The sequence below is a fragment of the Dromaius novaehollandiae genome, chromosome 13, assembly GCF_036370855.1.
Source record: "Dromaius novaehollandiae isolate bDroNov1 chromosome 13, bDroNov1.hap1, whole genome shotgun sequence".
NCBI lineage: Eukaryota > Metazoa > Chordata > Aves > Casuariiformes > Dromaiidae > Dromaius > Dromaius novaehollandiae.
The window spans coordinates 9,893,925-9,907,911 of record NC_088110.1 but is presented as its reverse complement, the minus strand read 5'-3'; the positions used below and the strand labels follow the sequence as shown (position 1 = coordinate 9,907,911).

The 13,987-nt window shown below is 36.1% G+C and overlaps 1 protein-coding gene across 1 annotated transcript in view; it reads right to left on the bottom strand.

The window, feature by feature from the left end:
- Nucleotides 1-13,987, bottom strand: part of LOC112984372 (ATP-binding cassette sub-family C member 12) — a 47,481-nt gene that overhangs the window by 30,325 nt on the left and 3,169 nt on the right. Inside the window, exons 3-8 of the mRNA XM_026102196.2 lie at nucleotides 9,164-9,315; nucleotides 8,411-8,566; nucleotides 7,136-7,283; nucleotides 3,001-3,234; nucleotides 2,591-2,764; nucleotides 893-1,040 (exon numbers count right to left, since the gene is read on the bottom strand). Coding sequence (XP_025957981.1) covers nucleotides 893-1,040; nucleotides 2,591-2,764; nucleotides 3,001-3,234; nucleotides 7,136-7,283; nucleotides 8,411-8,566; nucleotides 9,164-9,273 — 970 coding nt within the window. The 5' untranslated portion in view covers nucleotides 9,274-9,315. The remainder of the gene's footprint in view (nucleotides 1-892; nucleotides 1,041-2,590; nucleotides 2,765-3,000; nucleotides 3,235-7,135; nucleotides 7,284-8,410; nucleotides 8,567-9,163; nucleotides 9,316-13,987) is intronic.

Below are 13,987 nucleotides of genomic sequence, written 5' to 3'. Positions count from 1 at the left end.
TTGGGTCAGCACATATAACCTTTAGCATGCTGTGGGATCAGGGTCAGGAAAATCAGTCTCTGAAGAATCACTGCAATTTATGAGACCATTATTACATTTCACTATCTTACCTCATAGTTTAAAAAAAAAAAAAAAAAAAAGAGCTTTGATTTACAAATGATTAGAATGACTAGTATAATTAAAGTGCTTGGAACATTTGAATTGGATGTGAATCAAGTACTAGACAAGATAGATTAGGAATAGGGGTGTATTGGCACAGCTTTGGATTTTTTTTTTTTTTTTTTTACAGTAGGAGTAAAACTATAAAAAATCTCTAGTGATTTAGAAAATTAAATCCAGAAGAGAGGAGCAGCAAAGAGGAGTCTGCAGTACTAGGACTGCTACGTCTATCACTATTGGCTTTTCACACAGTAGGAGATTCTTCCCTATCAATGCAGAGGACTCGAATCAAATCATTTATAAGGAGCTTAATACTGTTTTGAGTTACATTAACTTTTCTAAGATTCAACGGAGTATAGCCCTTAAGAATGGTTGGGCTATTGCCTGTTCCGTAATATGACTTTTTTCACCTTTCGCTAGTTAATGCCTCCCTTTACTCTAAAGGCAATCAATGAGGACGCACAGACAGAATCGTTCTGGAGGAGAAAGTAGGTAAAGGAGCAGGCAAAGGAATGATGTTACGTTGCTGCTTTCTCCCTTCATACTGCTCAGTTGAGATTTCTGATGTTTTATTCTCTTTGTAGCGAGAACTCAGAAGAGGTATGTGTAAAGATCCTTTCATATACAATGTTTTAGAAACTGCGATAATGTATTCTGTGTCTGTGAACTGATACTGGAGAGAAAACCACAATTACAATTGTGTATAGTACTTTAAAGTCATAATTTTCTATACCTTTGATTGTTGTTGCAAAAGATTTTTCCCAAGCATACATTTTAATCAATTTAATGCATGTTAAAATCTCGTTCATTATTTGCACACGCTTATCAGTTACTGAAATTGCTGCTTGCCGGAATATAGTTGTGAATTTAGCCATCTTTATCTGCAATCAAGTTGTAAAAATCGTGTTAAAACATTCCCTTAATGCTGAAGTATCTGACAAAAAGTGAACATAAGCAGAGTTGCTTGAACACGTGAATGTAATAAAATAGAAATATGTTACAAACCACAGGCCACACTTCTTAAAGTGGCATCTGTTAACTCTGTTGAAGTTTATATTTTCAAGCATATATGCTTCTAAATTCCCTGTGGAATATTTATTCTTACAGCTGCTATTACATTTTGCTACTTATTACAGTATTCTGTTGGTCCCTAAGAACACCAGTGAAGATTACCTTTTTATACTCATCACCGTATACTAGCAAGTGCATATGAAAAATGTAAAAAGATTGGCTTTTGTTAAAACAAAAAACAAAACCATGTTAGTAACTACCCAATTAAATATAAAACAATTTGCTTTAAGAACATACAAAAAATGGAGAACTTCTGAAATATGAAGAACAACTTTGCACATGAAGTTCTTCTAGGACTTCCAGAAATGTCTTAGGAATTTACCCTGCATCTTCCTGTAAGCTGGACGGACGGATAGGTCTGAAGGGTTGCCTGGATGAGCGATGTAACGGGCCTCGGCCCCTTTGATGGCCCAGGGGCCTTAGGTGTCCACAACCTCAGTGACATCTTGGTTGTGGGAATGGCTGACATGGGATTAATTGGTTTGACACAAATGTAGGCAATTAATAACTGGCTGGTCAAATATTTATATTCAAATCATACCATACCGCCTGTCTTACAAATCTCTTTTTGCTACTGTGAAAAGCTTGATTCGTGGGCTATGACTCGCTGGGTTTAGTTGACGCAGTCATTGTGGATTCAAGTGGAAACGTTAGAAATGCTGCAAAGTGCATGTAAATGCGCAGGTGAGCTAAAGAACTTTTGATTAAATGATCATATTAATGATACCTTTCCTACTAAAAATAAGGGAGATACATATTCACATTAAGTAACAAAGTTCTATTTCTAGAGTGAGGAGCTTTTTGAACTGTTTTTATATATGATATGTTCTTTAAATAAAAAACTTTTCATAATATCTTAACCTTTTTTTTTGTTTTGTTCTTGCAAGAAATTTTTGGTTGTACAGTGCTGCAAAGCTGAAGAAGTAGTCTGCTCTGACCATTGTACCTGAAATTTGGCCCTCATCTTTTCTTCCAATAATATTCCTTCTGGTTTTCCATAAAACTGCTTATGTGGCAACATGAATATAAAAGCTGATACTACCTGATAATAGGTGTATACTTCTATTACAATGAAATTGGAAGTTTTAATCACAAAAGTCACAGGTAATGGAATCCTGCTTTCACAATAATGGAGTTACTGTGGCTTCATTGAGAGCCAAGCTTGAACTGTCATTGATTTTTTAGGTTCAAAATTTAGAGGTGATTTAAGGCTAGAATTTTTTGAAAATCCTCAGAGACAGGCACACACTCCACATAAAACATGAGCCTATCTTATCCTTAGCTTCCTCTGACAACCCCAGTGTTGGTGTTATTATTAGTCAATGTGGATATAAAGCAATTAGACGATGTTTCACTTTACCTGTAGAGGTATAAATATGATATAAACAAACGTGCCTATGAGAGCTGTAGGACCAAGAATAAAACAAGCATATACTGTGCAAATGATAATTAGAATAGGCACATTCATTGGCAGGGGACAAAATATGGCTGCTTCAAACATATGATAACCATCATGAGAAAGTACATTGATGACCTGCAAGAAATAGAGAGAGATATGAAGAGCAATAATTATATGCATAATTCATGCATAATTGAAAAAAAATTAAATTAATAGTAGTTTTGTAGCCCCATGATTTGCAGGATCAACTGCCTGTTTACTGTTTGTTAGGGCAAGATTTAAGTGAATATGGCATATCTTTTCAGCATTTCACAAAACCAGTTTGAAATAACCTAGAAAGTGAACTATAGCATTTGATCATAAGGACTTACCTCACCGACAGAAGCATGCGTCAAAGACTTAAATTCCAGTAGATGCTCAAATGCTACTGTAGAAATAGCATTTTTTAATCGTATGGCTGTACGGTAGTTTATGGCCCATGCCAGTGCCCAAAATATTATTTTAAAAAATTCAGCAAAAAATAGTGCCATGCAGAGTCCGACTCCCTCAACAAAGTTTTTTGAGGTGCTTGCACTGTACTGTAGAATTTTATGAATGATCACAGTCTGCAAAGCAATTTCAGAATATTTTAAATTGTATCTGTGGTTAGTTTCCTATTTTTTAATCTTTGGAAAATTTATCACTATGCAATCAGGCACCGTACTGCTTTATCATGATACCAAATATGCTATTGAAATTAGAGAAGTGTGTTAAAAGCACTTATAGCATATAATTCTATTGGAAAGTCAATTATTCAGCACTTCAGAAATGCTGTAATTAAAATTTCACTGACCAAACTCTTCTTTTACCTGTGTAAGCTGACAGAAGTTATTCTTACTGACTTCGGTGAGCTTTGGTTCTAACCTCACTACATGGCTGCAACTTACGTTTTTATTGGGGGGAAAACTCTGAAAATCGATTATTGCTAGTATGTGTTCTGTCTTAATATACCTCTGGACCACCTGCTACCTGTTTCATACTTTGCAGCGAACAATTAATGCCTCTTGCGTCACAGGGATAGGGAGGTATAATGATGGCTAGAAGCTGATGACAAGTCATACTGACTGAAGTTGGGTAAGTAGTGAAAAGATGCATTCACACTTCCCAAGCAAGTTACCTTTGAAATGTTCCCTGTGAATATATTCTTTTTGTTCTGGGTTTGGGAAGAACTTTCCATTTCACAGTGAGAGTATATATGGGTAGATACATTGTAGATACATGAACTGTTACTATGAGTAATCACCACATAAGGACTTTAATCAGTCTTCAACTATTCTTTAGGATTCAATGATTGATGATGTTAAATGTAACTGAAAAAATTGCATATTTCCCAGAGTCCTTTGTATAATACAGTGTGATACTAAGAATGATATGTTAAGGCTAGATTCTTACAAATTTTACTCTGTGTAGGCTTCTACCTGGTATTGCCTCTGAGCACTAACTGCATCCGGATAGGGGAAGTAGCAGTCTGCTGGTGTGCTCCTTACAAAATTCTCCCTACTTGCAGTAGCCAAGAATTGTACATCATTCACTTTAGCATGAAAAGGGCATTTATTTCTTGCAAAGGCATTTTTATTTAGGTTCTTCCAGACATTGTAGGGAGGAGTAGGTCCATGAAATGACTGGGAAGAACAGCAGTTACTGAACTCCGGGAAATGCAACCACTGAAATTCCTCTGTTCCTGGTGTCGCAGAGGAGGCGTGCCATGGCTTTGTCCTTTCTTACTCATTAATCAAAGGCACTGGCTGATGATATCAGGCAACTAAGCTGTGCTTCATGCATGTGGTGTTTCCAAGGCAGAACACCAATCAGTTATCCCAATGAAGGATTCATATATTTCATTTTGTCCGTTTAACAGCTGATTTTAAGCTGGGACTAAGCACAATCATTCTACTATGTAAGTGAAAGCTACCAGTGAAAGTTAACTGCAGAGTAACACCTGCTAAAAGATTTTGAAACTGGAGAAAATGAATCAGTGCAGAATGGCTTTCTCCCAGAAGTCTTCAGTCCTGATCCCAACTTCACGAGTAGTGAGTATGAAATTCATTGGAACACACTTTTTCCCCCATGAGTTTTACTTCTACTTTTCAAGTGTGATGAATTATAAAGGCACTGTAAATGACATCCTCTGGAGAGAGGTTGGGAGGGACAAGGAACTGGCAGTCACTTAGGGAGGTGAAAGAGGAGAAGAAAAAGAGATTGAAGACTGCAAGTTTACCTGACATTTGTGTTTTACTAAGTTACTATCTCTTTGTACAAACGAAAGCAGCAGTAACCTTTTTTTTTTTTGTTACTTGTCACTGTGAAGGTAAATTGTGAAATTCAATACCTGAATTATTCGCTAAGTGAAAATATTTATCTGCAAAATTTTACAAACCTATGATATCTCTAGTGATTTTGACAAATTTTCTATTCTTTAGTGAAATGGATATAGACAAAAACATTGATTTTCAAGAATAACTGTTGGAGCAAAGTTTAGAGAAGCCTTTCTGTGGCAATAGTAATAAGCAAATAGTTGAATAGGAGCTATTCCTGATCTAATTATTGTTACTGTGCAGACTGAATATTTAAGAGTAACTGGAGTAAAAGCACTATATAGCTTTAATAAAAGAATCACACCAGAATGTATATAATTACAGTAATATTAGATAAATCTTTTTATTTTAATGAATTGGTATAAAATAAGTTTTTAGAAGTTATATGTAGTAGAATGATTGTTCTAATCTGTTTTTTTCTAACTTTTTTGAGTTAATTTCCTTGACCTCAAGCACTTCTCAAACGCATATTAACTCATCAAAGAAATGAAGAGTAAACCCTATACTTAGTCACCTACTGCCACTGATTTCTGTAGCTGATAAGTACTTGTGTGCCTTTGAAGAGCTGGACATCAAATATGTAGCAATAGAAAAAGGACTCGGACCCTTTCCAGATTAGGGAAAAGCTGCTGCTGGAGTCTATGAAAAATTCTGTACTTTAACATTAGAAATGGCTTTTGAGTCCTACTGTTCGGTCACGCATAGAACATGGAGATTCTGGATAAACGAAGCCCTCACTGGTCTTGAATCTGACTATTAGAAACTCATGTTCAATGTTGTTAGAAATCTTCTTAGGTTTGCTGTAAAACACCAGCTTTCACTCGTGGCTTCCATATCACAAGATAAAAATAATGATCTCAGTAATGTAGCATGACACATTGCTTCATGAAAAATGCGAAGAAATAGATTCATTTTGCTCAGGGCAATTGCTGGCTCCTCTCATTACATGCCATAAAGGTGGGAAGAATAGTCTTTTTAATTTTTTCAAAATTTCTTTAATGGAACAAAAATCACCTGTATTTTTTATTTTTGGTTCAAAAAATATAGTTAATTTGACTGTAATATGATTATTCTATTGTATCAACAAGACCTGCTCTTTTTTTTTTAATTATGGTAACTTTCAATGGAACCAGTTATGGGCAAAGAAGAGAGAGTACAGCAGGGGCAGTGCAGGAATAGCAGCCCTGCTTTCACACATTTTGAAGATCAAATCTTTAAACTAGAAAACATGCTAACGATAAGATGCAAATGGGGACTGACACTTTTGAAAAAGAAAGACGAGCAAAAAGATTTGTGTGTTGTCCTTCTTTGCTGTTTTCTCTCAGTTACAGAAGTGTGCAAAAATGACAGAGGTGCTGCAGAGGCACAGATACTGACTGGTTCTGCGGGTGCTCCCACCATTGGTTATAGAGTTAAGGAAACACTGCTGTGAGTTGGAGATTGAACGTAAGGGGCTTTGTATCAATTTAACTACATAGACTTTTTAGTATGATTGTAGCTAAGGTAGTATGATGTGGTGTAAAGCAGTGGAGCACATATTTTGTATTCATATACTTGAGAAAATTAGAATACGCACAGTGTTTTCTACTGTAGTCTCTGTGTTGCTATCTCTGTTCACATGCAAGAGGAGATAGGCATATGGATAAGAGAAAGTAGAGCAAATGGTTTTGTCTTTAATGCTTCAAGTTAGGTTAATTGATCAGATTCTAAAAACAGGAAAATATTGAAAATTGACTCCATTTTCATCTAAGGTTCACTGTTTCCTATAACAATTCTGCAAATACATTTGTGGAAAAATGAAGGCAAACCATTAAAGAAAAATTAACAGACGCTGGAGGACGTTTTGGGACATTTGCTGATTTTGCTGTTATTCATTCATCACAGGTTTGTCTCCTGTGTTTGTTGTTTAACTGTTGCATAAGCAAACCTTGAATTGTAGCTCAGGATAATGTTTTTCTACACAAAAAACAATGGATAGTATATTTCATCTTAATATTCATTTCTAGTGATACAATTTACCTTTATAATAACAGCTGCCATTTTAAATATTTCAAACATATTAATTTTAAATATTTTAAAAATATATTTAACTGGCATTAAAATGTAAGAAACCTATTTGTAATATTGTTCATAAATATGAAATACAACTTACAGGTCCTAAAGCAGCAAATATAATGCTAATTAAATTTACTATGATATCCACCAAAAATCTTGTTCTTTGAAATTTCCATACTACTTTGCCCAAGGAAGCTTTCTCAGGCCCAACACTTGCAAGCTCTGCTTCCCAAAGGTGTCGAAATCTGTAAATAAATAATAAATTCGCCAATTTAAAACTGAGAAGTTTGCTATTTCTTCCAGTCCTAAAAATGCATAAGACGCTTGTGTAGGAAACTGCTTAAGTAATAGAATTAATCTTCTTATTCTGTCAATCCATTCATTTAAAGACATTTTTAGAAGTAATATACAGAGAGCATTTCCAGAGAGCAACATTTCATGAAAAGAATTCATTATGCAAAATGACTCCTCTAGGAAATTATTAAAATGAAAGATTAATTGAGAATATGTTTCATGAGGACAGACAGTCTTAATTATTCAGCTAAATGTAGACCACAGTGGAACAAGATGAAATCGTTGTCTTTTTTAACCCCTGGGGTGAATTCACAGAATGCTAATATTAAGCTGAAGTGACTGTTGGTTTCCAGCACTAGAAACTGAAGTTTCATGGCGTTATTAACATTACATGTAAAGCTCAGTAGTCCTTTTAGAAAGCTTTGCAGTGCTCTGGGCTCAATATTGTACATTTCTGAGCATTCTGACCCATCCCATGGTCTATGAACATTTGAGTATGATTATATATGTAATATGATTACATGTAATATGATGATTATTAAAATATTTAACTACATTCTTCAGTTTTTGTATCGATCAGGGTATTGGGGTCTGATTCAACTTGCACAAAAGCCTTTTGCAGCTTCTGTTGGTTTTTGATTAGCTCCAAACAGTAATTTGGCTGAAGAGACAAACAGGTTGCTGAAGTTTGAGAGTGATTCTTTGCATCCTTTCTTTTTCACTTTATGGGTGGGGACCACAGCCTGTTGCATAATATTTAGAGAGGGATGCAGCAAAGTTTTTTTTTTTCCCCCCCCCCTCTGTTTTTGGGTTTGTTCACTTGTTTTTCTGCATCTTATACACAATTCCTACCCACTCTTTTCTTTTAATTTCTGCTGCTCATACCTTTTTATTATTTTCTGAGTATCATGTACTAAGTAAAACAGTGGAAACACTGCAAATAGTTTTGCAGCTAAGAGCGGCTAATGTATATTATATTTCTTGTGCTTTGCATGTATTTCTGACCATAACTAACCCTGGAAGGTCACATAAAGAGAAATCTTACAGTAATGATTCAGTAGAATTGAAGTAGTGCTACCTTTTTGCATTTGGGTCTGCACTGTCATAATATGATAGTGGGGGTAAGCTATCCACAGTGATGCTGTGTCTATATCCTTTCATCATTAAAGGTGAAAGCCAAGAATATGTAACTGATGAGAAGAGCCCGGCATCATCCATTGGATTAACAGCTGACCTAGGGGAAAACACAAGGTATTATTGTGGCGTTCACCAAGTTTATTTTATGGCTGTCTGATTGGCCTTACAAATGTTAACTGTAGAAAATTATGTGTTTTGAAGCATTTAAAGATCTTTTGACACTTACAGGCAGAGATTACCCTGTATTTTTCAGGAGAATAACAGATCTGAATAACACCAGTTACTAATTAATAATATGGTAAGGTCCCAATCCTGGGCTAAGACCTCAGCCATTTCTTTCCGGTGCATGCTGCAAGCTCTGCTTCTGAGCCAAGAAAGGTTTCCCTTCTTGAAGATAACCAGCATTTGTTACACATAAGCAGTATCCTCCTCACATACTGCTCCAGGGCATGCACAGAGTATCAGGGCATATGTTCATGTTACCTTTCAACAATGCTGAAATGTCATATTCTGTCAGTTAAACTCAGCTCAGACTGGGGCTAAAAATTATCCTGACAACATATCGACCCAGTTAACAAACAAAATAAAGTAAGCAAGACACAATATTTCATAATAACATAGCTAATGATATTTCAATTATCTGTATATTTTTCTTCTGCATTTTATTTTTCAGTTACAAACAGATGTGACTTACTTTGCTTTGATGTGGATAGGAATCATTATTTTTAAACTGGGTTCATATTTCTGAAGAGTGGAGCTTTTATTTACTTGCCCGTCTGCCTGACACAGTGCCGAAGTAGTCATTGTGCCAATATTCAGTTTCCAGAGTTTCTTCTTCAGATTTTTCTTTGGAGCAAAAATTTAAAAAGTATATAATTAGTTTCAACAATTTTTTAAGGGAAGTAGTGCTTCCCTTAAACCTGGTGGCAAACTCCCCAGAGTTTTCCAGTCATGACAAAATGTAAGATGGAAAATGTTCCAGCTGAATAGATGCATGTGTATCTGTAAACATATGTATCTATGTATTTATGTACATATCAGGGAATTAGAAATTGCTGTGATGGGAGTGTTTAGAAGACTGATAAAATCAGGCCAGTTTCAAACTTCAAAACAACACTTTACTGGCTTGGTGTTCATTACCAATGAACATTGCCAATGGTTAGTTGTTAATCCCTGTCAATCATTATCAATACATAGACAAAGAATTAGTCCTTAACAATCTTGTAAACTAGCTGTGAGTGTGCAACATGGAGCTGATACTATATAGTTAGCACGCACTGATGGCGTGGTCCTTCATGGTCGTAGTCACAGAAATCAAGGTGACCAGACTTGAGAGCTCTTTAGCAAGGAAAGCTGGAACTGAAGCAGGCGTCTTTCCTCTGTCCTTAGTGTTTTCTGCTCCTTACCCCATCCTCAAAAGAAAAGGGGGTAGGCTCATCTGTTCCTGGCATAGTTCATCTTTTTGGGGGGTCCTGGACTTCTGGGTTTTGCCAGGCATCCTTCTTTCTTATTTGCAGGATTACTTTGGTTCTACCAGATAAGTTTCCTTTTCTTTCTTTTTCTTTTTCTTTTTTTTTTTTTTTTCCTGCAGGATAATTTTGGTTTCACTAGACATCTTTCCTGCATGCTCTACATCCTTCATCCTTCATGCAATTTTTTCTGCTTGCAGATTATTTCTTCTACCTGATTTGTGCAGGTATACCACAAGTCTCTGTTTACTGCTTTGAAGTGTGTGTGTGTGTGTGTGTGTGTGTGTGTGTGTCTGTGTGTGTGTAGATATGTACGCTTAGCTGTGTTACAAAATACTTATTACTTGGTTTTGCTATTCTTAAATGTTTCAGTGTTACAAAATGCTTATATACCCTTGCTGGTTAGACTATTTTAGTGTCCTTATGTCTGGGTTTAAGGCAAGCAAATGTTAATTATATCTTGCTTAGTCTGCTACTTTATGGGTGCAACAGGCCTCTACTTTGGCTATAAAAGACTTTCTACCAGCATCTGTTTCATGTAGTCTCCCTATTTAGAAAGTGCCATTACCACAGTATCAAAGTGATCAAAATTATGAAAACATGGAAAGGGTTATAAAGGTTGTGCTTTCCCTTTGCCTCATTTGCATCATAACTTTTTTTGGAAGCTTGCCACTTACTTCTGGTATTCAACTGAAGATACAGTTGCTTAAATTTAGGAACTTTAATTTGAGAGAATTTTGCCTTTTTGTGTGATAAATGATGTTGGTGACCTTTAGTCCAAAGTCTCACTGGTCTGAGCAAAAAAACAAACGAACAAAACAAACTTCTGAAAAGTCTGCCTTTTGCTTCTGTGTTTTGTTAATTTTTATACTCTGTTATTCTGCATTTTCCAGACTTAAAAAACTGTTCTACCCTTTTTGGCTTACCATTCAGTTAGAATAGTCTTATTTCCTCTCTCTATGATCTGTCCGTGTGTTGCTGTGTCCAGATGATGCCCCAAAGCATAATCTCAGGCTCTGGATTCTGTAAACTTTAATTGGAGTCGGTGTTCTGTTTTCTTTTCTTTTTCTTTTTTTTTTTTTTTGGGGGGGGGGGTTGTCCCTCCCCCTCCCCCAAGCTTTAATATTAATCCTGCAATCTTTTTCGTAGTGTTATCTCGTCTCATTTATTTTTCCAGATTTCTGTGCAAGATTTTCTGCTCAAGAGCCTTCAAACTATAGACTGACTCAGCTTGTCCCAAAGCTGTATTTTAACAGCTGAAGTGTGTGGGTGTGTGCATATGTGTTGTGTGTGTGTGCATATTTATATGTACACACACATATTTGCAAATGCCTCAGAAATGCTACTGTTTTCTACTTGGTTCCTTAGTGTTTCTCTGTCATTGTAACTCCCTATTATCGAGTGCTCTATCTTTTTTCTCTTAGAGTTTTATGTTGCCTACATATTTGATCAAGACACAATACAGCTCTTCCAGTCTTCATAAATATTAATTGTGTTAATTAAATATTAATTCAAATATTAAATTATAATTAAAATTAAAAGATTAAATATTAATTAAAAGAGATCTAGTGTTGGTGGCTGTGAGGCCAGATACCAAGAAATTGTCTCCTATTTAATGTTGTGCCATTTATAATTGTTATGTTAATGGTCCAGCAGCCAGTTACGTGTTTCAGACTGCTGTGTTCATGTTCAAATCCCATCATTCTTACTCCTTGAAATAGATTTGTAGGACTATATTGAACTCACTGGTAAAGTTCTAGCAGCAGATTTTCAGTTTGGGGAAGGTGATTATAGTGCAAGACCAGAAAAATATGCGGATCAAAGTTAACACATTTATGCTCCCCAGTTCCAGGGCTGCTGGCCTTGTACTTGCTCTTGCAGTAATTTAGAATGTAATGAAGTGATGCTAAATTTTATGCTTAATCATCACTGAAGAAAAGTATTATGTCCCTTCTACGCTTTTTTTTCCCTGCTTATGCTTTCTACTCTTGGAATTCTCCCAAAGGAAAAGCCAATTTGTGCTGACCGTTTGGCATTAATCTGCTTGTTGGATCTTATGTTTTTAGCATGTCTGAGATTCCAGCCTCCCAACCTGCCATAGCTCTCAATCTGTTTTTTCTGTGGGGATCTCCCGTTCACGATGTTGGTAAGGGAGAATAGCTGCTTGTTGGGAGAAGGGGGAGCATACAGTATGCCAAAGACTTTAATGTTCCTCGCCTTGATTTCATGCCATGGGGGGTTGCGTTAGGACTCTGTTAGAAAGACTGGCATGCATTAGAGGTGAGGCCGCATCTGGAGCGTTGTGTCCAGTGCTGGGCTCCCCAGTACAAGAGAGATATGGGCATACTGGAGCAAGTCCAGCAAAGGCCCGCAAAGATGGCTAAGGGCTTGGAGCATCTGACGTGTGAGGAGAGGCTGAGAGAGCTGGAATTGTTGAGCCTTGAGAAGAGAAGGCTCAGAAGGGATCTTGTCAATGTGTATAAGTACCTGATGGGAGGGTGTAAAGGAAGCAGAGCCAAACTCTTCTCAGTGGTATCTATTAAAAGGACAAGAAGCAGTGGGCACAAATGGAAATACAGGAAATTCCGTTTAAATGTAAATTTTTTACTGTGAGAGTGGTCAAGCAGTGGAACAGGTTGTCCAGAGGTTGGGGAGTCTGCAGCCTTGGACATATTCAAAACCTGACTGGTCCCAGCCGGGAGCAGTCTGCTTTAGTTGGCCCTGCTTTGAGCAGGGTATTGAACTCGATCTCCAGAGGCCCCTTCCGATTCCAACTATTCTGTGATTCTGTGTTGCATACCACATACTGTACTGGAGTTAATATTTTTGATGCAAAATTAACACTCATTCTTTGTAGGAAAAGTAAATGATGAGAGCATGGAAAAAGCCATGTTATTCATGGCCATAATGTTTACTTTGTCCTCTGTTTATGCTGCTTAATTTGGTTTGTTCTGTTTATAGTTTTCAAATATAGGTCCAATTTTCAGATATTCAAGAAACCTATATTCTCACTAAAACCATGTTCACAAGAAAAGTATGAAGAACTAGCATAGTTCCTGTAGGTGTTAGAAACAGTCTCTGATGGTAAAGTCTACCTGCTATCTTTTTCTTTCCCCTTTAAAGTGATAAAGTGTACCTGAAACCTAGAAACGCTCTGTGTGTGTTACCACTTACATTTTTCATGAAACAGGTTAGACGCCATAAGCAAATTTAAACAAAGCACTTGACACAATAGGCTGAATATTGAATATGCAATAAATAAATGTGAGCTCTTTTCTGGTGAACCAGGACTGAGACTTTCAAAAGGATATCTGAATGCAATGTTTTACAGTATGTTGAATAAAGCATATCTTAAAAGAAATGGGGGAAACCTGATTTCTTTCTATATCAGTGTTCATCAGGGAGTCTGGTTTTATTAGCTTTTATTTCTGGCCACATTTTTGTTCCTACTTGAAGATTCTATTATTTGAATTTTTGTAATTAACTTGAAACTGTGGAGGCTGAGATAATAATCATGAGCCTAGTACAGCTACTTGTTTAAAATATTCAGCTGATTTAACGAAAAAAAAAGAGGCTGAAAAGAATTCAAACTCCAAAGTTTGCTTTCATTTTAAAATGGTGCTTTCATAATTTAGCTGCTGTTTTATGTCAGTTATGTTTTATGTTGGTTAATATCCTATATCCTAATCTTCCCTGAAAATTGAGTTCGCTATTTCTTCTCTTCTTTTTCTTTTTTTATGTAGCCATTGTGAATTAAAAATAAATATTCTTTTAAAATATGTCAAGAGACTTACTTTTCAACAACAATTGTACTGTGAATGATTTAAAAACTAGTATAGGATTAAATCAGAAAGAAAGAGCATGAAATACTCCTCTTGTAAATAATACCTGCGCCACCTGCTGTTGGGCATTTTGGTCGACAGCAAAACTAAATTAAGTTACGTTGTGTAGGCTCAGCCTTTATTAATGTAGTATAGGTATTGTGAGTAAATACAAAGGGTTAATTTTATTCACATGCTTGTATTACAGAAGTAAAAAAAACCATTCTT